Source organism: Jaculus jaculus, chromosome 13 (genome assembly GCF_020740685.1).
Source record: "Jaculus jaculus isolate mJacJac1 chromosome 13, mJacJac1.mat.Y.cur, whole genome shotgun sequence".
NCBI lineage: Eukaryota > Metazoa > Chordata > Mammalia > Rodentia > Dipodidae > Jaculus > Jaculus jaculus.
Genome location: NC_059114.1, coordinates 89,173,176 through 89,198,884, shown reverse-complemented (window position 1 = coordinate 89,198,884; position 25,709 = coordinate 89,173,176). Strand labels below are relative to the sequence as shown.

The 25,709-nt window shown below is 41.7% G+C and overlaps 1 protein-coding gene across 1 annotated transcript in view; it reads right to left on the bottom strand.

The window, feature by feature from the left end:
- Dnah5 (dynein axonemal heavy chain 5) overlaps positions 1-25,709 on the bottom strand; it is a 247,680-nt gene that overhangs the window by 39,354 nt on the left and 182,617 nt on the right. Inside the window, exons 59-68 of the mRNA XM_045132474.1 lie at positions 24,792-24,995; positions 21,289-21,468; positions 17,055-17,192; positions 11,525-11,660; positions 10,317-10,633; positions 9,258-9,413; positions 8,179-8,361; positions 3,941-4,184; positions 2,777-2,891; positions 2,110-2,300 (exon numbers count right to left, since the gene is read on the bottom strand). Of these exons, the coding sequence (XP_044988409.1) occupies positions 2,110-2,300; positions 2,777-2,891; positions 3,941-4,184; positions 8,179-8,361; positions 9,258-9,413; positions 10,317-10,633; positions 11,525-11,660; positions 17,055-17,192; positions 21,289-21,468; positions 24,792-24,995 (1,864 nt within the window). The remainder of the gene's footprint in view (positions 1-2,109; positions 2,301-2,776; positions 2,892-3,940; positions 4,185-8,178; positions 8,362-9,257; positions 9,414-10,316; positions 10,634-11,524; positions 11,661-17,054; positions 17,193-21,288; positions 21,469-24,791; positions 24,996-25,709) is intronic.

The following is a 25,709-nucleotide window of genomic DNA, read 5'->3' as shown; positions in this document are numbered from 1 at the left end:
AAATATAAACAGGACATAAGACCAAATTTATAAAGTATCACCATAAGAAATCCTAAAGACTCTACCAGAAATTCTTAGGACTGATGAACACTTTCATTAAAATGGAAGTAAATGGATACAATATTAATATACAAAAATCAATAGCTTTCCTACATACCAATGACAAACATTTGAAGCAATAACTCAAGGAAACTCCTATTTATGATTATCTCAAAAGTTAAATAAAAATAAATTATCTCAGAATAAGACTAATCAGAAATATAAAAATTAGGGCTGGAGAGATGGCTTAGCGGTTAAGCTCTTGCCTGTGAAGCCTAAGGACCCCAGTTCGAGACTTGGTTCCCCAGGTCCCACGTTAGCCAGATGCACAAGGGGGCACATGCGTCTGGAGTTCGTTTGCAGAGGCTGGAAGCCCTGGAGCGCCCATTCTTTCTCTCCCTCTATCTGTCTTTCTCTCTGTGTCTGTCACTCTCAGATAAATAAATAAATAATTTTAAAAAAAGAAATATAAAAATTATATCTACAGTAAAGATTTTTAAACAATGGAGAAATTGAAGATGACACTATGAGAAGTAAATCATGCTCATGAATTGGAAATTCATGAATTGGAAATTAGGAAAATTGTCATCTCAGCAAAATCAACCTATAGATTTTATACAATCACCATTAAAATTCTAATAATATTCTACACGGAAATAGAAAAAAACAATCAATGTTCACATGAAAACTGTGCACATTTATGCTTATTGCGGTACTATTCTCAATAGCCAAGTTCTAAAATCAACAGATGAGTGGATAAAGAACATGAAGCATATATGCACACTGGAGCTTTATTCAGTCATAAAGAATGAGACATAGGTCATTAGTAGTAAGTGGTATAACTAGAGATCATCATATTAAGTAAAATAAGGTAGACTCAGAAAGACAAATGTGTATGTTTACTCTCACTTGATAGTCCTAGATTTTATACACACATAAAATCATTTATGCATATATGTCTCGAACCTGGGACAAGGAAGGGGATTAGTAGGAAGTGGGAACACAGAGGAGAGTACAGCGGGTAAATATGATCAAAGTACATAACATACTTACATGAAAAATCTTTATTTAAAGCCATCACTATGTCCAATAAATATGCACCAATTAAAAAAAGGAACATGGGCTGCACTCAATAGTCTAATTCCAAAATATACTGAAGCCCTATGATCAAGACTTCAATAGCTATAAAATAAATAATGCATGGGATTAACTATGCTGTCACCTCGCCCATTCTGCTCTGAGCCCCTGTCACTTTGTCTTGTCTCCGTCACACCACACGTCCTCCCACTGAAAGCCTTCATGCTGTATCCTGTACCCTCCGAGCTCTTCCTCAAGTGTCCATGTGGCCACTGTTCCTTGCTCTTTCAGATCTTTTATAAAACCTGCAAACATCTGAGGAAGCTTCACTCTGTTGAAGATCCCATTAGATGCCCACTTCAACACTTTCAGTTTCCCCCAAGCCTCATACCTTATAACTCTACACCTCCTTCTCTGACATTGCTTCATAGTGTTTACTATTTTTTCACATACTACATAATTTACTTATTTTGTGATTGTTACCCTCACATTTCTGGACAAGCATCTAACCAGAAGGAGCTTATGGGAAGAAAGGGTTTATTTCAGACTTAGAGAACCCAGGGGAAACACCATCAATGGTAGAAGAAGATGACTTATTTCCATTGATCAGAGAGACACCACCAAACAGCCACCAAACAGAAGCAGCCAGATCTACAACCACTCTGAACTGCAAGACACTTGAGTTGCAAGCTTAATCAAAAATACCTCAAGCTATGGGGACATATGTTTACATTCAAACCACCATAATTATTTTTTGCTAACTCATCCCAAATAATCAGAGGTTTTATTCACTGCTATCTCTGTTCCATGGCCTAGAACCCAGTAGCTCTTCAATGAACATTCATTATTCAATAAATCAACAAATAAAAATATCTCATGAAAGTACATCATAAATGAAATGACTATCATGACTAAAAACTAAAATTTAAAAATGCCAAAAAGAGCCTGCACAATTGTTCTGAAATCTACAGTGGGTGAGCATTTCCTCCTGACCTTTAACAAGAGTGAGGAACTCTTCATGCTTGACTCTGTTCCTCTGGATGTCAATCTTTAGAGTCAGCAACAAAGTGAACAGGAATTTGTGCTCCTCATACAAGCCTCGGGCAGCATATTTGAACACCTCATAGGTCATGTGCTCAATGATGTTAGCAATCCTCTTGCTTGTAATTGGGCTCTTGACAGACCTGTGGAAGATAACATTCAAGTCATACTTATCCCACTGCCCTTTTCAACTGTCTATAAAAACAGCATCTTTAATGGAGAATAAGTAACTCTGGAGGACCAATTCTTATTTTTTACACATTGAGAGAAGCCTCCTAAATCTAAGATAACAAGCATTCTCTCAACATGAAATAACACAGTAGAATTCTCAATGTGTCTAAATCAATTTTACCCACAGGGTATTATCACTCACAACAATGTCTTGGAAATTTTCTTGTTTAGCAGATGATATGAAGCCAAAAAAATCAAATTAGCAGATGAATGGTTGGTACAGCTTTCTCCAAGTATAAAATGGCAAATCATTCTGATTCATCATAGTGGTAATTACACTAATCTTACATTTAGAAACGAAACTAGCAAAGAGGGAAAAGAAGCTTTAATATCACCATTCTGGCCCGTAGATAAAGAACTCGGCTTGGCTTCCTGAGTATAGAGGTACCTGGCCAAGGAAAGGTCAAACAAGCGCAGGAACTGGCGGAGCGAAGTCTGGTACATCTCATTAACCAAGCGCATCTCGGCAACGAGGAAGTAGAGGACGCTGCCCCGTACGGCAACTGAAGAGAGAAGGAGCAGAGTCACCGCAGCTCCAGCAAGAATCCATGAGCCAAGTGACACGCCAGCCTAAGCTCTCAGTGATGCCCACTTGCTCTTTGGCCTTCTCAGTGACTGTCAGCTAGCAATGGGAGCTCATCGTGCCTCTATTGCATATAGCTAATTCTTATATACAAGCTTTGCAGAAGTCGTTTGTTGGCTATATTTATCAAATGATACTTCTCAGTGTAGCATCCCTCCTACAAAATATATTTGATTGTGTGTCACCACAGCAATACCATTTAATTTGAGCAAACGTGGTAGTCCTTTAAGCTCTTATTCTGAAGCTCACTGTGCCTAACCTGGTCCTCAAGTTCACTGAGGCCATCCCTAGCGCAATGCTCTTCACTCTACCTAGGAGATGATATTGTTTCAATGCTTTTTCTAAATGTGTATATGTGTATGTATGTATATGTGTATATATATATACACACACACACACACACACACACACACACACACACACATATATATACACACACACACACACACATACATACGTACACATACATTATTAAAGGATAGCCAGTTGAATATTTGTAATGAATTCCCTGAGTAGCCAACAAAACTCTGTTCTTAATTGCTGGATAGAGATAAGCACCGAAGAGCCACTTTTCTAATATAAAGATGGTAAACCAAAAATACTAACACATTGTGATTCTATGCTTAAAAAAAAAAAAAAAACTACTGAACTGTCCACAATAACACACTAAATCTTCACATTTCACTAATGGGTACTAGCATATTTATTTAAATCTCTCTTTTTCACTTTAAGTTCATGAGTCTCTTAAAATCCTTTTCAATGACCATGAATTGCAAGCATCTAGAAAGTTTATCGCATTACAGAACTCAGCTTTATGGAAGTTCCAAAAAGAAATGTCACAAGGCAAAATTGGCCACCCCACATTGCACAGTAATTTGCGTAGCATCCTTGCTGCATTCAATTTGTCTAATTCTCATTTCTTTCTCGCCTCATTTTCCTGTGACATTTGTCTTTCATTACCAGACTCACCAGGTCGGTATTCCTCCCGGGCTGAGTTAATTTGACTTTCTGTCTCAGCAGAAATTTCCAGTTTCTGTGTCACCTCCTCGGCTGTTTTTTTGGTATTACTCAGCACCAGAACGAGGCGCTCATCTTCCACCAGAGACCCGTGAGTGCTTGTCAGCCGATAAAGCAAATTGTCTTCTAGCTCCTTCATCCTTCTTTTGTTTGCAGTTACATCTTCCATAAGATGAGTTCTTTCTTTCTCCAATTCCTGTTAATTTGTATAAATATATTTTCTTCCTAAATTAACCTCTGTTATTGGGGCATGCCTTAAAGAGTGAACCTACTTGGCTGTTTCCAAGTACTGGAATTGTACTGTATTTATCATTCCTTCTCAGTAAATCCCACTGCTTAAATGTGCAGCCTGACACTTGTGCCCTGGCTCTCCCCAAATACATTATTTATATGTTATGATCTGTCTTATTATTTTTTTTTTTTGGTCTGTTTTGCTCATTGTTATGCCTCCAATTCTTAGAACTATGCCTGGTACCTAGTGATTAAATGTTATGCTTCAAACTGATGAAATGTGTAGTGAACTGGAAAATCTAATCTTTGTACTAGAAATACAGACATGAAAGTGTTTTTCTTCTCGGAGCCATGAAGCTAAAGGTCACAGTAACAAGACTGCATGAAGGAAAACAGACAAACTCCAAGAACTGCTGGTTTCTGCCTTGTACTTCACCAGTAAGTCCCCATTGGTTGGAAGAGTTACCATGGGAAGGACCCTAGAGAGAGTCTTAAGAAAAAAACTCATCTTTAAACAAGACAAACATTCAGGATTTTCACCAATTCTTAATCCACTGAGCTATCTAGACTCAAGAAAAACATACTCTGGTCATCTTGCTTCCATCCATCATCTGGCTCATTTGAAAGCTTCTTTCAGTTATTTTTACTCATTCATGAAATGAGGGTTTGAAATTCTAGCAAATGTAGAAGTCAGTGTAAGCAAGTGACATTTCAAGATTGCTCGAATGTTGCATTTAATGGGAAGCTGTAATATCATGCTACACATAATTGCTCACACTGGAAAATGCAGCAATAATAAGTATCAAAATAATTAAAAATGTATAACTCATTTTGCACCAGCACTGCTTCTAGTCAGGTAAGGAAAGGGATGTGATTGACAGAGAGAGTGGGTGGTGTTTTTGACATCGACAGATGCATGTTCAGATTCTTAGCTGCAGGACTCTGACCATGTTAGACAGCCCCACAAACCTCAGGACTGTTGTTTCCAGAGCAAACAGGTCGAGGGTATGACAGACACACAAGAGCATCCGAAAGACCTGTACGATCAGGAGGAACCCTACTCTCCTCTCTTCATTCTCAGAACCTAGATAGCGGGTGACTTTACGGACTCTAAGAAGATTCTCCTTGCTTCCACATGATCAGAACTGAATCAGTGACCAGTGGATGTGTGAGTCATCTTGACTGAAGACAGTGACAATTTCTTTCAGGCCTCTCATTTCTCCAGAGCGCTCCAATGTCAGCCTCTGTGCTGTGGGATCTGCCTGGCTGCCAACAGAAGTCCCCCTGCACAGATGCGCATATACTGGCTCCACAAAAGTTTATATTTTTACCTTCCACCTGCAGTTACCCCAAAAGTGGCCATAGCAGAGACATTGCACTACCACTGAATTCAAATGAGTACTTCAGACTTGAAAAAAAAAATGTATGACACTGTGTATATAAAGCACAGAAATATGACTATTTTAAATGGGGTGAATAGGAAATGACACCAAATAATCAGTGATCAATTCAGACCCACTGAGCACTATCCAGGCTAAGAAGATTCATCCATAAGAGTAACCCAAAATTTATGATGACAAGAAGAGGTGTTGTACCCAATAAGTTCAACTCTTAGAGGAGCCAGTCCATTTAAAATCTATCAGAAGTAAGACCAGCAGTTCATTTCTTTCACCATGACACTTCACTTTGGAAACAAATAAGTGAAAGATAGATGTTGAATTGTAGAATGATTGCCATGCTTCTCTGGCCGTGCTGTTAGAAAGAGCTGGTTACTGTGAATGTGGAATGATTCTCATAATGAGGCAACAGAAAGGGAGTGATTTTCTCAAGATACTCACTTTTCCTAAGAAGGAAGACAGAGGCTGGCCTTGAAGCCACACTGGTTTTGTAAGGATAGCCAAAATCCCTTCACGGGAGTTGAGAACGCTCCTTCACGGGAGTTGAGAACGCTCCTTCACGGGAGTTGAGAACGCTCCTTGCTCCCTTAGCCCCTTCAAGCACAGATGAGTGCTGGCGGTGCTTTGGTTGTTGGGTTTGCTTTGTTTTATTACAACTAATATCTGGCAGGCCAAATTATTTCTTCTGGAGAAATCATATTAATGTCCCACTCAATATAAAAAAAAGCAAGGACAAGTACATCAAGCAAACTGCAACCAGGGCCCTTAGCTCCCTGAAGCCAAAGCTCCAGGTAAAAACAGAGCCTAAGAAGCCGGGTATAGTGACACATGCCTTTAATTCCAACACTTGGGAGGCAGAGGTAGGAGGACTGCAGTGAGTTGGAGACCACCCTGAGACTACAGAGTGAATTACAGGTCAGCCTGAGCTAGAGTGTGACCCCACCTCAAAAAAACAAAAAGAAAGAAAGAAAGAAAGAAAGAGAGGGAGGGAGGGAGGGAGGGAGAGAGGGAGGGAGGGAGGGGGGAGAAAGAAAGAAAGAAAGAAAGAAAGAAAGAAAGAAAGAAAGAAAGAAAGAAAGAAGGAAGGAAGGAAGGAAGGAAGGAAGGAAGGAAGGAAGGAAGGAAGGAAGGAAGGAAGGAAGGAAGGAAGGAAGGAAGGAGAGCCTAAGGTAACCATGACAGATGCCGGCCCAAAGACCATCCGGATTCCCACTTCTTCAGCAGCACATTCTTATAAACAAAAACCCAGTTCTTCCTGAAGTAATGGTACGGAAATATGAAGCCTCCCCAACCGCCCATATGAGACTTAACTCAGGACCCGACAGCAAACACATACATATGACGAAGGCCATTAATCCCTCAACAGCTAGTCTGTGGTATGAACTACGGCAATGAATCAGCCTCACTGGGGCCAACCACCCGTGTGAATTTATGAAGTGGATTAAAGGCTTCTAAATCAACTTCCAAATTTGTGGCTATCGTTCAGATGCTATAACTTGAGAATACAGAAAATCCAGGGGAAAGGGAAGAGAGAGAGAGAGAGAGAGAGAGAGAGAGAGAGAGAGAGAGAGAGAGAGAGAGAGAGAGGGGGAGAGAAGACAGATGGGACGACAACAGAGACGCGCATTTCTCCCTCCTTTCCACAGCTAGAACGAGAAGTACCAGCCTGGCACACGTACAGAAAGCATGCAGGGGTGCGCAGTCAGAGTTGTGCCAATGGCCTTCACCAAACACATCTTGGGGTCAGCAGAGAGGAGGCCATAAAGTAAGCAAACCTCCTCGTTGCTATGGAACCTAAGAGAAAGTCTGTAGCAACGCCAGGAGTTCACGCAGTCTCATTAAATCCTCCACATTTCTTTACCCAAGCCACCCACGTTCCCTAGAGGAAATGCTGACTCAGAACAAGAAAGCTGTTAATCCTTGATCCATTTTCACTGAGCACTCACTTATTCCCATGAAATGGAGGTAAAGGATGACCCTGAGGCATGCTTCCAGAGTTTCCCTAAGCCAGCAGCCTCCAGAGGGCACCTGATTAAACGCTACTAAATTCTCACACCAGACCCATGACACACGCATGGATGTCGCTGGTTACTTTACTGTTCTTACATTCTAAAACCACCACAAGCAAATGAAAGGAAGAAACCAAGGTGTATTAGAAAACTGAAACCCACAGGTGAGTAGAACTCACAATAAACTGTTCAGAAAAATTTAATGCATTCAAACCAAAATAATCATAGGAAATGAGATGGACATACTCATATGTTATCAATGTATAGAAAGTAAACAATGATATACCTAACTTATGAAAATATATGAAATATATGAGTAGATAATTGGTTAGTAGTTTCTTTTACCTAAAAAAGAAATATTGGAGAATCAATGTGAATTTATGAATCTGGGTTAAAGGCTCCTAAAGCAACTTCCAACTATATGACTGTGGCTTATTAACAGGAACAGCAGAGGAATCAAAAGGGAAAGGTCAACACATTGACAACTTTCTCATTATCTTTATCAGTGAAAGATACAATGCAATGCAGAAAATGTTGACCTTGCCTCACCTACCTGCTTCTCTGTGAGGATGACTCTCCCCAGTAACTGATCCTCCAAACCTTTCATGGTGACAGTGAAATCAATTATGGAGGTTCGAGCACTTATTTCCGGGGTGTAGGCTGGATTGGGAAGTTTGGTGGTGATATAGAGTTTAAACCCATCCATAACATCCACTTCCTTGTCACCAACTTTCACCTTGTGCAGAAAAATAAAGTTAGAAGTCACAAGAGTGTGATATGTATGCCTAAGCATGTCCTGTTCTCATTGCACCAAATATTGCTTTGATCAGTTCTGTAGCAGGAGATAATTTCAATACAAAAATAATGATAAAATAGATGGTCATTATGTACTCACAGAGTTTTGAGCCACTAGGATGGCAGGGAAAGAGGAAAGGAAGGAAGGAGGGAGGACAATTGAGTATATAGCATGAAATAACCATAGAAGCGTCTGAAGGTCACCAGTGGTCAAAATGAACAGACAGAAAGGCAGAAGGAGAGGGATCGGCACCCTATGTATGTATATGGAGCTGTCATGATGAACCCCACTATGTATAATTAAGGCATGCTAATAAAAATCATGAAAAAAGGGGTCAGACTCTGTGATAGTTAAGTTCTGGTTTCCCTTGGCATGGGTGTTAGGAATTGTGTAGATTGGATTATCTTAACTGAGATGGGAAGACCCACCTTCACTGTGGGCCAGGGATCCTGGGCTGTACGGAAGTGAGAAGCTCGCTGAGCACCAGCTTTCATCTCTCTGTACTGCTTTCCCATTGAGGTGACAGCGTGACCCCAGCTCCCAGCCCTGTCTGTCACAATGGACACAACCTTAAGATTGTAAGACAGAAAGAAGCTCTCTCCTTCCTTAAGCTGCTCTTGCTCAGTCATTCTGTTCTAATAACAGCCTCTTCGCTGCAAAAGTAGAGATGCCCAACAGCATTGCTGTTCCGTCATTTAGCCCCCACTCAAGAACAGCCGGAAAGAAAATTGCCTCCTCACTGACTCCATCTTGCTGCCTACTGAGAGAACTGTGTGTACCATCTACCTGGTCTCTCACAATTATTCTACACGTTGCTAAGAATACGTTTTGCCTGCCTTAAAGGTCGATCCACTTTTAATGAAGTTCCTTTCCAACACATTATCCAGAGCCGGATCTAGTTCCTCGCCAACATCCTCTATCAGCAAAGGCCGTCCGAGAGAAAGGCTGTCCTCCAAGTGGTTTCGGAAGTATTTGTGGTTGAGAGATGTGATCTACAAATGGGATTGCAAGGTTATTCTTGATAGGCAAGCTCATGGTTCAATGCACAGACATCACAGGAGGTCTGGACAGTACTGCACAGACAAACATGGGTGTGGGAACCCTTGACTTTAGAGAACAGGCTAGGTGAAATGGCATAGAAAGGTTAAGCTGTTTCCACCCGTTCCTTCAGGAGCTGGACATTCCTGCCTAGCAAAGTTCACATGCAGTTCTGCATGGCAGTTCTACTCTGTCCTCATCACCAGCACTGTTAGGACAAACGATAACGGCATGACTAGGATACGTCTTGGTAAGCACTGCACATGTAATGTGAGCCCTTTTCTGGTGATGAAAGATAGACTAAAGCCCTTACAGATAGGAGCTTAAATCCACTGAATGATGGCTTCAGGGGGAAAGAGGATGGGGAGGTAGCCAGTGGACACCAGCACCCATGTGTAAAGCCTAATGCAGTGGCCGGCATTATAATTCCAGCCATACATGTGGGCAAAAGAAACCACCAGAAACTTGAAGCTCAGGGGCCAGCTAGCCTGGTGCAACCACAGTGAACATATGAGGCTCTCCCTCAGACTAGGTGGAAGGTGAGGATTGGCACCTGCAAATTGTCCTCTAACTTCCAAGCAATAGCTGGAGTGTCCTACACATATGAATGCATGTGCCTGCGTGCGCGTGCACACACACCCTCCCAAGGAGAAATGTGGTGGCTTTAGTAGAGACAAACACAAATGCAGGTGAGGGAAATGTCTTGTTAGCAAGAAGCTTCTATCTGCTACAGCTTTACTTAGGATCACCAGAAAAATATCTGTAAGACGTTCAAATATTTCTTTCTTTTTGGGTCCTTGGTAATCTAGGGAAATAAAACTTTAGCAGTAACATAAATATACTCAAATACAAATCACCTGGAGTTCATTTTGGCTTTCTTTATTTTTAATCCACATCTTTCCCTGAGTCTGCGGATCGATGAGCAAAGGGTAGCGTGATGCCTTTGTGACAATAATCCCATTCTGGACCGACAGGGCATCATTTGGCAGGCCTTGGAGGTTCCATTCACTAACAGTAGGGGCGTCAATCAACATGTCACTGAGATTCAGGTCGCTTCCAAATGGAATGTTACGGGATTTCATTTCTTTCTTCCAATCATTTAACAGCAGATCTCGAAACTCTTGGTTAAATGGCCCAGCATATGATAAGAAGGCTGTAGCCAGCAACACATCCCCTAAGTCAGAAACAGCATCAAGTCCTCCATGACCCATTGTGAAGCATATCAAAGGTTAAAATAAAAAAGATAACTACTCATTCACTTATTCTAGCTCAATGTCACAAATAATTAAGTCATAAGCATATGCTATAGCCTTGGTGAATAAGCAAGAGGTTGATTCATTTTTGAACAGGGTCATCTGAGCTTCTGTTACTTGTGTGGGGATGGAAATCCACAGCTGAGAGGTGTCTCGGGGGTAAAATATTTGCTGTGAAGCCATGAGACCCTGAGTTTGGATTCCTGGGACCCATGTAAAGCCAAATGTGGTAGCATAAGTCGTTACTCCCAGCACTCCTACAGAAGGAGGAGAGGTGGGACTGAAGTTTGTGGGCCAGCTAGCCTGCATACATAGCAGTGAATTCTGTCTCAGACCAGGTAGAAAACAGAGAAGCACACCTGAGGTTGTCCTCTGATCTCCTCACACTGCCTAGGCACATGGGCACCAGTAGTGTTACACCTCACAAACAAGTGCACACACATGCACCTACACACCTATGAGGATGCTAAATGCACATTCCCAACACACACACACACACACACACACACACACACACACACACACACATGAGACAGGCATCTTCTGAAGACCTTCATCCAAAGCACCTTCGATCAATATTCCCATGGACTCAGATGCCCTTGAATGTGACCTGGTAATAAGGGGTGTAATTCGTCACCCATCAAATCAGGACACACCAAAACCCACACCACTATCCAGCCCTCTAACCTGGCTGCCCACATAAGTACACACATAAGAATTTGGAATAAACAAGTATTGTTTGGTGAAAGCTTAAGGAACCTGACGGCCTATCCCAGTCAACAGGCAGTCTCATTACGAAAGAGTTTACAGACCTGCAAGTCGTTTCGTTTGTGCAGCAAACTCCTTGCTTTGCTCTGTCCATCGTTCTTTTTCACCTGCCAAGCCGCTGATGAGTGTGGAAGCTGTCTGCATCTTATGTCTGCACCTCTCTGCATCTTCGAGTAAAGTCTGAGAAAGGGCAGGGCCAGAATTAAGAGAAATCCAGCCTCTAGCTCAAAAGTGGAACAATAAGCCATACGTCATCTGCGTTTGGGGACATGCGGAAGCACATTTCACAGGTAGCAGAGGCTCCGTCTTCATTTCAGCCAGCTCTAACCTGTCTCTTAATCTATTTCCAAGGAATTCAGAGGGATCCCTCCATTTGGAGCCCTGAGCATAGCAGACAGACCCTCCCCAGGTTAATTCCGAGAGAAGATAGAAATTTGTATCATTAAGTATTTCCCTTAAAACAGAACAGAAATACAGGAGTGTTATACATGCTAGTATCATACATACAAAACATGTAAAGAAATGTATATCCTTAACAAAAGATAAATAAATAAATTTGGAATTCATCTCATATTAAAGCCTGCTATTACTATTGCTTCAGGTGAAACTTGGATTGTCTTCAACTCATGGTACCGTGAGGCTCCTGCATAAACCTCAGCACCCTGACTTAGCAGGACTTCCATTTCTACTGCTATTCTTTGGGAAAACCAGAGGCCTTTACCTGGCCTTCTACTATTGGTACCCAAAGCTCAGTCTACTTCTCTTCTTCCCTCTGGTACTAGTAATGGAATCCAGAGTCTCAACATGCTAGGCAGGCTCTGTGTCACTGAATAACCCTACGAGCCCAAATGGTTCTCCTCCTCTACATTTAACCACGACTTCTCCTAGTGGTCAGCTGTACTCATGGGATAAAATAAACATGAACAAAGGTGTCTATGAACAGTCACTAGGTGTTCATTTATATTAAAAAGTAGAAGGTTCTTCAAGCTAATCTTAATGGGAATACAAAATAGTATGGGAAGGTTAAACTATTTCAGTTCATTTATTTATGGGATTATTTAAAGCATTATTTAAATTATCATGCTATACATATGTATATATATAGTATATCATGTATATCAATATAGTATAGCTAATATATATACTCTGAACTGATTTTAAGATGTCTTGCAAAATTTTATAACTAAGAAAGTAGATCATATTTTATGAAAGTGATAAGTTAGTTTATAACACAACATGTGCTAAATGAACTGTTATATTTTAAATGGTTTTGAAATATATGTAAATGGGAGAACTGGCTTAGATATGAAATGAAACTGGCAATTAATGTGATCTAAGGTAGAGAGAGATATTTCTTTTTTTTTTTAATTTTTATTTATTTATTTATTTGAGAATGACAGACACAGAGAGAAAGACAGATAGAGGGAGAGAGAGAATGGGCGCACCAGGGCTTCCAGCCTTTGCAAATGAACTCCAGACGCGTGCGCCCCCTTGTGCATCTGGCTAACGTGGGACCTGGGGAACCGAGCCTCGAACCGGGGTCCTTAGGCTTCACAGGCAGGCGCTTAACCGCTAAGCCATCTCTCCAGCCCGAGAGAGACATTTCTTAAGTGATGTAGACCTGCTAAGTTACTCGTGCTTGAAAGTTACCTCACATCCATGCTCTAGTAAGCAACCCTAATTAAACTCAGGTCATCAAAGAAAACTATGAAAACAGAAGGGGGACTAGATGGGAAAATTAGTGAGATCAGCACCCGAAGATGGAGGAGAGAGGGTGTGGGGAGGTGAACGTATAGCTTACGTATGTGTATGTGCCATAATGACATACATGATTATGTATAACTAATACATGCTAATAAAAGTTAATTTCAAAAGAAGTAATAAGACATGAGAGATGGATTAATGGTTAAGGCATATGCTTGTGAAGCCAAAGGATTCAGGTCCAATTCTCCGGGGACCCAAGTAAGCCAGATGCAGAACGTGGCACATGTGTCTGGAGTTCATTTGCAGTGGCTGAAGGCCCTGACATGCCTATTCACTTCCCCTCCCTCCCTCACTCCCTCTCCCTCCTTCTCTCTTTCTCTTCCTCTCTCCACATATATGTGTGTGTGTGTGCCTGCCTCTCTATCTACCTCTCTCTCTCTTCCAAATAAATAAAATTAAATTTAGAAAAAAATAATAGAGAACAAAGTACCATTCCTTTACGGGGATATTTTCTGCAATGAACATAGATTGCTGTTGTAACAATAATACAATATACAGTGTTCTGCAAAAGCAAGATATTTCATAGAGCTTTTTGTCATCTACTTTTGAGATTTTCCCCACAGTTAATGAAAAATAACTAAAAGCTCAATAGTGAGGCACATCCTCACGTTTATATCACCCTAACTACCTGATTTCCACCAAGAAGATGCCAGCTATGTGATATTTGATTACACACCATTTATTTAAAATATTTTTTTTCATTTAAAAGGCATTCTTGGGCTGAAGAGATGGCTCAGCGGTTAAGGCACTTGCCTGTGAAGCTTATGGAGCCATGTTCGACTCTCTAGATCCCACATAAACCAGACGCACAAAGGTAAGGCAAGTGCAAGACTGTACAAGTCCACTAGGTGACACAGGCATCTGGAGTTCAATTTCAGGGGCTAAGGCCCTGGAACGTCTATTCTGTCTTTCCCTCTCGGTATATCTAATAAAAAATAAACAAATAAAAGGAATTCTTAATTCAATCTGTTTTTCCTAAATGCTCCATCCTAACTTCCATCCAGCCAAGTAAGAAAATGGTCAGGCCTTCCGTTCCTGATTTCGTTCTCTGAAAGCTAGGATGCCAGGGGTTACCACAATACTGGCAAGGGGAAAGGTCAATGCCTGATAATACAGAGGGAGCCTGGGGGAAGAACTCCCCAGGACCTGGCCTCAGCCGTATTCTCTCTTTAACTGTACAGTGAGCTGTCTAGTTCTCCAGGAGGCCAGAGGAAGCTCAACACTAAGCCAAACTCTGTACAGAGAGTCCTGTGGCGAGGATTGCAGAATGCTCATGCAAGGGCCTATGCCAGTCCGACCACAGGGAACTGGGGACGACAGCCCTTCTGGTTGGTCCAGGCGCCCCTGAACAATCATGGAGACCTAGGGACAGAAAAGACCAACCAAAATGACTGAAGGTCATGTCCACGGCTAACGGGCTCATGGCTAAAACATTTTAACTACAGAAATCTGACATGTATTGACACTCAAGTTTTAAAGTTATGTACACGTTTTTACAACCGCAGTTCACTTCTTGGGTGTTCCAGTGTTTCAAAGGACAAGTAACAGAAACTCTAAAACAAGCACACACAAAAAAATATTGATAACAAAAATGTTCAGATTTAAACAGAGTAACATAAAGAAGTATAATGTGGGGGTGTTTGTTTGTGTTTTTTGTTTTTGTTTTTCTTAGGGTCTCATTCTAGGCCAGGCTGACCTGGAACTCACTCTGTAGGGCCAGATTGGCCTCAAACTCAAAGATCCTCTAACAAAGGCTGCCGAGGGCTGGGATTAAAGGCATGTACCACCACCACCCCTGGCTCAGAAAGTATAATGGTGTAATCAGGAGGCTTCTGGATACAAATGAGTATCCCAAATGTTATAAATTAATACTCCTTACTCATAATTTTTAGAGTAGACTCTTTTCAAATTGCAATGTGAATTTTCTCCTCATATAAGTGAATTTTACGGGGGTAAATACACAAATCCATGGAGTCACTGTACTGTTACTTTTATAACATCTGTGAAAAGTTCCCTTTTTCTTTCTGAGAACTATGCTGAAAGAAATGTAGTAGCACCACAGAAAAGTTTCAGACAGCGATGTCAGCCAGTCCAGCAGGAGCTGAAGCGAATTCCATAAAACTTTCAAGGCAATTGCTAAATAAAGGATTTACTTATCAGTCGGGCACAGAGGTTGTGGGGCTAAAAGCTTACATAACCTGGAGGGGGGACTGAAATACGAAAGTGAGTAAGTTTTTAGAAATTTATAATGGGGGAGGGTGATCATAAATTAAAAAAAAAAAAAACTAGAGGTATAGAAACACAGTGCCTGGCCTCTATGGTCACTTTGGGCATCTTATCTGAATGTTAACATACGTAAATGTGGATCCCCAACTGTCTTCCCCTTCCCATAAGAGAGCCTATAACGCCCTGCTAGCCAAATGCTCATGGCCAACTGCACAAGTGAGACACCCTGAAATTTATGCTTCATTAGCTCTGAATTAAATCCGTTTTGACTTTCAGAAGGAAGGAGATCCCAATGGAACTGGAATTAGTAAAAATAAAAATGAAAAGCTATTAAATGGCAAGTGTATGAACACAGACTCTAAATGGGGTCAAAACTCCAAAACCCTGCATAGGTGGAAAAGAATAAGGTGGTCACTGTCATTGGGATAAACCCACGATCAATAACAGTCATCCATCGTCATGAGATGACCATGATCTGCTCACCAGGATCCTTTCTTTTGGCTTCGCTGGGCCTTGGTTGCTTAATAAAAAATACAAGTGCATGCCCCACCTATCTTACAAGATTGTTTCAAAGATAAAGTGAGGTAAGGTGGGAAGAGATGATTTGAGAGCCTTAACACCAATGCTATAGTAGACGCTGGAATTACAATCATCCACATGAGTAAAGAGATGGGGTAGTTATGTTCTAGAACCAACTGCTACCTGGCAGGCCGCTCTGGTGGTATGACTGACATGTCCCTCATAGGCTCGTGTGTTTTGAATACTTTGTTCCAAGCTGGTGGCAATTTGAGAAGGTGAGGGCTTGCTGGAGGAGATGTGTCACTGGGAATGGACCTTCAGGTTTATTAGTCCAGACCACTGGGTGTTCCGAGCTAGCTCCTTTGTTCTAGTTCCTTTTCGCTGACACGGGAACTGTGACCCAGACTCCATGCTCTGGGCCTGTCATGATTTGCCAGCCATGATAAAACTTCCCCTGGAGACTGAAGTCTGAAATAAGCCCTCTCCCCCCGAAAGAGGTTTCTGGTTGGGTGTTGTGTCCCAGCAATGAGAAAGTCACTCCTGCCAGTATCCTGACATCTCCCTGTTATCTGTCAGAGACCAGATCCAGGCCTCAGGAAGGCTCACATGCTGTGCATGCGTCATGTACAAAACTCACTGAATCTCGGTCAAAGCTAAGCCCCTTAAGAACAAAACAAAGGCCGAGGACACGGCATACTGGGCCAAATGCTAGCCGTGCAAGCGTGAAGACCTGAGCTTTGATTCCCAGCACCCATATAAACATGCCAGGTACGGCTGCATGGGCCTGGAACGCCAGCCCTGGGGAGCAGAGACAGAGAGTCAGTCACTGGGGCTCACTGGCTAGCGAGTCTAGTCAAGTCAGTGAGCTTTAGTTGCAGTGAGAGAATCTGCTCAAAAAATAGAGAATGATATAGCCAGTGACCTCAGACCCCCACCCACATTCACACATGCGAATATACACACCACGCACAGCACGCGCACGCACGCACACACACACACCAGCAGTGAAGGCTTACAGTAGCTGGGGAGGGTGGTACGGCTCCTCCCATGACACATATCCATTACCTGCTTTTCAGCCATGGCCTGTTCATACTCCGCCTGCACCATGTCGAGCTCCGCTTGCTTCTCGTCCAGCTCCGCCTGGGCTGTCTGCAGGTCCTGCATGGCCAGGACGTGGCGATTTTCCTGCACCGCCAAGTTGGCCTGTGTGGAGCACAGAGTGAGGGAAGGCGTGTCCGCGTGGGAACTGGCGGTGGTACTGCCACCCGCACTAAGAGCAGACCTAGCTGAGAACCCGACCCAGGTGTCCGTGGGCCCTAGAGCTCTCATCACCGCAGCAGAGGTCGGCAGGTGACCCTACAAAGTTCCAGGTAGCAAATATTTTAGGCTTTGAGAGTCAAAAGGGAAAAAAAAAAAAAGGAAATCAAAGCTCTTAAGCATTTACTTTAAAACCATTTCGGGAGCTACAAAGATAGTTAGGTGGGCTAGATGTGGCCCAAAGTTCACATCTCCCAGAGCAAAACCATGTAGCATTAAATACACAGAGAAAAGTTACGGAACACGGTGGCACTGAGTTGTAGCAGAAGGAAAAACTGAACTCATATCTTCTGGACATACACTGATGTGATTTTTCAACTTTATGGTGGTATAAAAATAATAGACCTTGGTCTGGTAGAAACCGTACTTGAATTTTGAATTGTAATCTTTTTTTTTTTTTTTTCCAGCCAGAGGCTTGTACAGTACAATGTTCTCCCAAGACACGGCAGAGAGCTGCAGCCCAAAGCCAACCACCAGCCACAATGACAGACACGCGACGCCCTGCACACGGACTACGGTAGCCTATGACGTCCTATTCTGCTGTCTCACAAGTTAGGCGGACTAAATTCATTTACAGCATGTACTTAACACACTAACAAATCCAAAGCTTGAAAACTGAACCACTGAAATTGGTGACTCTGTATTATAAACAGACATCCTACCAGGATCCATCAGTATTGGTTAGTAATAAAGGATAGAAGAAATTATTCAAGAAAGTAAAAGAGAGTTGATCCATTTTCCTACGCCCAGTTAAAAGAATCTGGTTTAAGAATGTTGCTAATATATGGGCTGGAGAGATGGCTTAGCAGTTAAGGTGTTTGCCTTCAAAGCCACAGGACCTCAGCTTGATTCCCCATGGCCCACATAAGCCAGATATACAAGGTGGCACATGTGTTGGTGTTTGCTTGCAGTGGCTGGCTGCCCCTCTCTCTCTCTCTCTCTCTCTCTCTCTCCCCCTCCCTCCCTCCCTCCCTCCTCTCAAATAAATAAATAAATAAAATATTTGAACAAAAGAATGTTGGTAAAGCCTAGATGTCCCTCAACTGATGAGTGGATAATGAAGATGTGGCACATTTATACAATGGAGTTCTACTCAGCGGTAAAGAAAAATGAAGTTATGAAACTTGCAGAAAAATGGATTGATCTGGAAAGGATTATACTAAGTGAGGTAACCCAGGCCCAGAAAGCCAAGCGACACATGTTCTCTCTCATATGTGGATCCTAGGTACAGGTGATTGGGCTTCTGTGTGAGAAGGAAAAAACTCAGTAGCAGAGGCCAGTAAGTTAAAAAGGAGATATAAAGGGAAGAGAAAGGAAGGGAGGAGGGTATTTAATAGGTTGTTACTGTATATATGTAAGTAGAATGATTGAGATGGGGAGAGGATATGATGGAGAATGGAATTTCAAAGGGGAAAGTGGGGGGAGAGGGAGGGTATTACCATGGGATATTTTTTTATAAACATGAAAATGTTAATAAAAATTGAGAAAAAAGAAAAAAAGAATGTTGGTAATATAAAAATAAAAACTTAAATCAAAAATAATCTTCTCAAAAGGAGGAGTATAAAAAATAGTCTATGCTCATCAGAATGTCTATTCTTAAATTTTTGACATCAAATTCCTCTTTTTCATAGTTAATCCACTACTCTATCCTCTACCATATTCTTACGGAGGCATGAAAAGGAAAGATTTTTGATATGTTGATATAAATTATTTTCCTATTGAAAACCCCAAGCTTCCAAGATTTGGCAGAACATCTCTTTATAAGAAATATCAAAGTTCCATAATTGGCCAAGAACAGTGACCAGCACATCTTTAAAATTATACTTTAAGAAAAATTGTCTCACAAAATATTTTTCCTGTTATTCTCTGAGCTACAGCCATCAGTATGGATCACAGTTGAAGAAAAACAAGGCCACTGCATCAAGCAACTGAAGGAACACATCATTTCACACTATCACAGCCCAGGATTGTAAACTTTTCTAGTGTTTTACTCAGAAAACAAAACAAAAACTATTTTAAATGAAGAACTCAAAAGTTGCTAATGAAATTTCTTCATAACAAATTACCCAACTTTAAACTATTTCCTAGAATATTTTTTTCTAGGAATTCAGCAAATTATGTAAAAACACAGGACTGGTCCCATTAACAGAGGAGGGATGTGCCAGACTGTATCGCCCAAGACCCCGGGTGTTCATAAGGATATTGCAGGGTTCTTCCAGGAGCACTGGTCAGCAGTAGCCCACGGTCCAGGAAAGGACACGAGCTTTCCCTTGTGCGGTGTTCCCTCCCTCCCTGCGTTGTTCCAGGCTGTCCTAACCCTGACCTATGGACGCGCTGAACTGAGGAGAAGAGCGCCCATTGCTCTACTGAGCCTGGGAGGGGTGCTCCCATCCCATGGTTTCCGTTCAGTCTTCTTCAGACCGCTCCCATGCAACACAAACCATACAGCAAAAGCCAACTTGAATTCCCCATAGGGTGAAACACACACTCACATACACTGGGGAAAGAATGTAAGAAGAGTGTCCCGCACTTCTCATTTGGCAAGGGTAGAATCCGCATGACTTCAGAATGTCACCTAGGAGCTATGCTCAAATCTCTAATAACCCAGTCTTTGTTGCAGACAGTATGACATCAATTGTTTGCCCTAAAGTTCTCTGAATTGAATGAGTCTTTGCTCCTTTAAGTTGCTCTAAGGACTTGAGAGTCCCTGATTAGAAATTTTACTGGGATTGCCAATTCTGTACCAATTCTTCTACAAATCTTAATCATTTTATCATAACTATTAAAATTTCTGGGTAGCTAAAAGTGTAGGTAGATTTTAGTTTATAATGATAAGAGATCAAAATTATATTAAAAAATAAGGGCTGGAGAGATGGGTCAGTGGTTAAAGATGCTTGCTTACAGAGGCTAACAGCCTGTACTCAATTACCCAGAACCCATGTAAAGCCAAACGCACAAACTGGCACATATATCTGAAGTTAGTTTACAGTGGCAGGGAGGTCCTGGTGTTCCAGTTCTCTCTGTCTCTCTTTCTTTCTCTGGAAATAAACGTGCCCATTCTCTCTCTTTCTCTGACTCTTTCTCTGTCTGTCGCTCTCAAATACATAAAAATAAACAAAAAAAACTTTAAAAAATAAATAAATAAAGTCTTTTTTAAAAGAATAAAATATGGCTGGAGAGATAGCTAAATGGTTAGACATTTTCTTGCAAAGCCCGACAGCCAGGATTCAATTCTCCAGTTACAGTTAAAGTGGCACATGCATCTGGAGTTCATTTGCAGTGGCTGAATGCCCTGGCGTGCACATTCTCTCTGTCCAAAAATTAATAAAATAATAAGATAAATAAAAATAAAGCAATGTAATCAACCCACAAGGAATGTTTTTGGAACAGCAGTATTATTGTGTTACTTATTTTTAATCTATTTACTTCTCCATTTGCTAAAGACTGAATAACTTTTCAAAGGTTAGAGACTATGCAGAAATGATACTTACAAATTCAACCACTCAGAGGAAAATATAGGCCTACTATCAAAAATCACATTAAACAAAAAAAAAAAAAAAACCAGATGATACTCTTTCCTAAGGGACAAGGGACAGAGAAGAGAAGGGAATGGCTGCCTTAAACTAAGACAAGTTTTAAATAACTTTTTGGTCTCCAGTGTTTGTGTCTTGATCCTTTCTCATAGAATTTCTTGGCTTGAACACTATTGGTAAATCCTGTTTTATTTTTTAAACTGATGCTGTGGAGGATATATTCAGCACCTCACAATTGACTCAGTGTCCTTGCAGAGCATCAGTTCAGACCTGAAGGCTCGTACAGTTCGATAGGAATAGGATTAGTAGGAAGGAAGAGACGCCCTGGGTTCTGCCAGTGGATCACAGGACAACTGCCCCCTAAGCAAAGGATCCCGGGCTACTGTACAAATATAGACCGGGTGAGCCTCCCCAGGCAAGGGTCACTCAGTTCTCTGTGGGAACTCTACCTTCAGAGGCAGCACCTCCTTGTTTATCGAAAAGAAAGAAGCCATGGCTTTGGTCCAGGAACAAAGACCAGCGACATTCCCACACACACGTTTCGCTGTCTCGATGTTGTAGTCAGCCATTTCAAAGTAAGGGCTCAGAAGTTCTATCACTTCTTCATTGATTGTATCTTTGGGGAATTGCTAAGGAAGAAAAGACTAATGTTATATCAAAATATATGTTTCCATGAGGTATTTTCAAACTTATATTCTGTTCTCAGTATACTCAAAACTTACCAAACGGGAAAAAAAAAAAAAATGAATGAGCCACATGGTATTTTGTCAGTATCTCAGGATAATGGGCAAAACTCCTAAAGGTAAAGTCACAGTAAGGAATGATTTTGAAAGAAGTCAGCTAGCATACACTCTGTCTTCTGTAAGCAAATGATGCCAGCCCCAATTATATACACTGAGACTCAGGGAAAGAATAAATTATTTATGTAATGGACAGTAATATAGTTATTAGAATTTCCAAGGCAATAAAATTTCTCATTTCTAATCCTAAATAGGTGAATTACAAAACTATAAAATCAACAATGAAAAACAAAGGCACACAGGTATATTCAGGCTAAGGACATATAGATTTAACATTTATCAACAACTAAATGCTTAATACATTCAGACAAAAGTTCTATTAAGCTCACATGAAATGTGAAGATAATAACTTGGACATTACACCTTGAGAATGATGAATTAATTTTTAATCATAGAGCTATCAAGGATATATGAGAGAATTATTATCTTCTAGAGGGATATAATTTTAAAATAGCAGCCGAAATGGATTAAGAATGCTGTTCCTGCATCAGAAAGAAAAGACAGGCCAAACAATGTAACTGAACCTTTAAAAGGTAGTGTTTTCTCTTCTAAAAGGGTTGATTAAGTATTTTCTAACTATAAATAAATTTAGCATCTAATAATTCAGTGAAATAATCCTTAAGAGAAAACCCATAACATAGTGTATAACATACTCTCATTCAGACCTTGCTTGACACACATTTCTTCTATGAGACTCTACCAACACTGAAGAGAGGAATAGATAGGTGATTGGGGGGAGAAAACACAACAACAAGAGAGCTTTCACAAGGTGTCGCACTTTGAACAAATGCCCCCCAAATATTCAGTGTTTTATTAGCTAGTAGTTTGGATCTGCAGCCACCTGGCTGGAGGCAGGGTCACTGGGTGCATATTAGGGTCCAGCCCTAAGGTGTGGTGATGGGTGGGAGGTTCCAATCTAAAGATATGCCAAGTGTGCCTAGCTGGAGTTCCTGAAGGGTGCTGTGTGATTGTGGCTTTTGGCTTTGGGGCCTGTGCTTCTCTCTCTACTCAAGCTTGTGAAAGCAGGCCAGCTTCTTCTGCCATTATGGAACTTCCCCTGGATCTGACAGCTTCAATAAATCCCTTCCTCCATCACTGTGCCTGGTCTGGAAATTCATCTCAGTGAACCCTGAAGCTGTCTGCTACACAAAGAGTGCATCTGCCACCTGCTAGAAAAGGCAGGATCCTTGAGAGACGCAGTAGGTACCTTCTGGATGCTGGAGCAAAACATCCAAGCAGAAGCAGCTTCGGGAAGGAAAGGGGTTATCTCTGGCTTATAGGTTTGAGGGGATGTTTCCATGGTGGGGAAAGTATGGCAGAGGCAGACAGCTGGGCATCATATCCTCACAGCAGGGAGGAAGTGAAAAGAGAGAGCTGAACGCAGCAGGACGAGCTGGACTGTAACAGCATAAGGCCCACCTCTGGACACTGCCCCCAGCAAGGCTCCATCTCCCAAAGCTCCATAACCTTCCCAAAGAGTACACCCAACTTGGGATGAAGTATCCAAGCATATGAGGCTACAGGAAAAACCATACATTCAACCAACCGTACTAGGATTGCATTCAAAATCTTACTACCTTGCACCCTATTCTCACAACCACCACTGTACATCCAGACAAGGAAAGCTCCAGTGGCAAGCAATGAAATGCTGCCATTTGCAACAATAAGAACAAACCTCATGCATATATTGAATGAAAGAGGCCAAAGCAAGAGTTCATACCACATAATTTCAAGCTTGTAAACTTCAAAGCAGGCAAAGCTAATGATCAGGGAAAATGTCAGAATAATGGTTAACATAAGGGAGATAACTGACTAAGCTTAAGCATGAGGGAGACATGAGCTTATATACTTAGCTATCAGTGATACTTAATAGGTTAATATGCAAGTAAATATTCATCAAATTGTTCACTTAAAACCTATATATTTCCCCAGGACCCACATAAGCCAGATGTATAAGGTGGCACATGTGTCTGGAGTTTGTCTGCAGCAGCTGAAGGTCCTGGCATGCCCATTCTCTCTCTCTCCCTCTCCCTCTCCCTCTCCCTCTCCCTCTCCCCCTCCCTCTCTCTCTCTCTCTCTCCCTCCCTCCCTCCCTCTTTCTCTCTCAAAGAAATAAAGTAAATGTTGAAAAACCTGTATGTTACATGTAGTTCTAGCTCCAAGAAAATTTAATACATAAAATTAATAATCAATAACATGCTACTGAGACTATCAAAATATAAATATAATCATACACAGCAGGTCCTTGCTAGACAGTTTTCACATCAATAGACTCAATTGCAGATCAAAAATTGTCAGAAAAAAATATTATTTCTATACTGAACATGTAAGACTTCCTTCCTGTCATGACCCTCTATACAATACAGTATGACAAGCTGGACATGGTGACCCATGCTTGAAAGACCAGCAAGTCAGGTAGGGAATGAGTTCAAAGTCACCCTGAGTTATAGAGCAAAAAAAAAAGTATGGCCTGGGGAGATGGCTCAGCAGTTAAAGGCACTTACTTACAAAGCCTGATGGCCTGGATTCAATTCTCCAGACACCTACGTAAAACAAGACAAGCTTTCAATTGCAGCTGCAAGGGAACCTGGCACATCCACACACCCACACACATAACAACCATTTGTGTAGCAATCACATACATTTGGATTACAAACAATTTAGAGGAGATTTAAAGTGTTCAGAGGATGTATGATGTTATATGCCCTTTTACACAAGGGATCTGAACACTCTCAGATTTTTATATACACAAAGGGTCCTGGAGTCAATGTCTCACAAAGACTGATGGAATACTGAATTTTCATTCATATGAAGATAATATCTACACATATATATTCTCTCAAGGAGGATTTTGTTAACTTTTATTGAAATGTATATATATATATATATATGTGTGTGTGTGTGTGTGTGTGTGTGTGTGTGTGTGTGTGTGTGCATGTGTATAATTAATGAGCTTTAATAAGGCAAAAGTGTGTCAAGGATAGACCTAATGGCTCATGATTTCTTACATTTGACAAAGAAAATTCTTGAAGAATGCTCTTACACATGTTCAAGATTCGTAAGTAAAAATGCATTCCTTTCAGAACTTTATTCTCAGGAAGGACTCAGGGGGGGCAGCTGAGTCTCCTCTCGGTCCGTTTTGGACGACCAACCTGTAAGTTCTGCAGAAAGTTGCCGGCGGTCATCAGCTTCAAGGACTCCTGCCAGGAGGGCGCGGCGCAGCTTCGGTCGGCGCCGGCCCGCACCGCGTGCACCTTCCTGTGGAGCAGCAGCAGCACGCAGTCCATGATGCGCATGATGAGGTGCGGCGGCCGGCCCAGCGTGCGCACCGTGGCGATGTCCGAGGGCTTGATGGTCTGCGCACAGAAGGACCAGCCAGCCTCAGACCAGGCCAGGGCAAGCCGGCGCCGCGCGCACAAGCGCGCTGCCTGAAGCGAGACCGGACGCCGCAACCTGCAGGGACTCGCCGGGCGTGGTGGCGCACGCCTTTCATCCCAGCACTTGGGAGGCAGAGGTAGGAGGATCGCTGTGAGGCCATGAGTTCGAGGCCACCCTGATGCTCATAGTGAATTCCAGGTCAGCCTGGGCTAGAGTGAGACCCCACCTCGAAAAGCCAAAAAAAAAAAAAAAAAAAAAGAAAGTATAGGGACATAACTTAATCCCAAAGAAGCACATATCCCCAAAAAGTCCACATTTTTACAGTTCTCACTGATGGGGAGAAGAAAGAAATGTTGGTGCACAGATAATGAGGTGTGAGCTCTCTAAAGGTCTAAAGTCTGCTTTGTGTCAGTAAAAAAAAAAAAAATATTATACTAAAAAAAAATACTCACCACTTAAGTACTGACCAGGGTTTGAAACCAGGAAAAATACTTTATTTGCCGTGACTTTTTACTCATTAGCTATGTAGGTCAAGGATCTGCCTTTCTCTTAAGCAATTCAGACTTGTCACAGTGGACTGACACCAGAAGGTGGCCTCGGGGCTGACAGATTGAGTAATTAGAGGTTTCTTAGCTGGAAACTGACCTTTAAATAAAGGAGCTTGGGCAATATGAATTTCATACAGCTCTCAG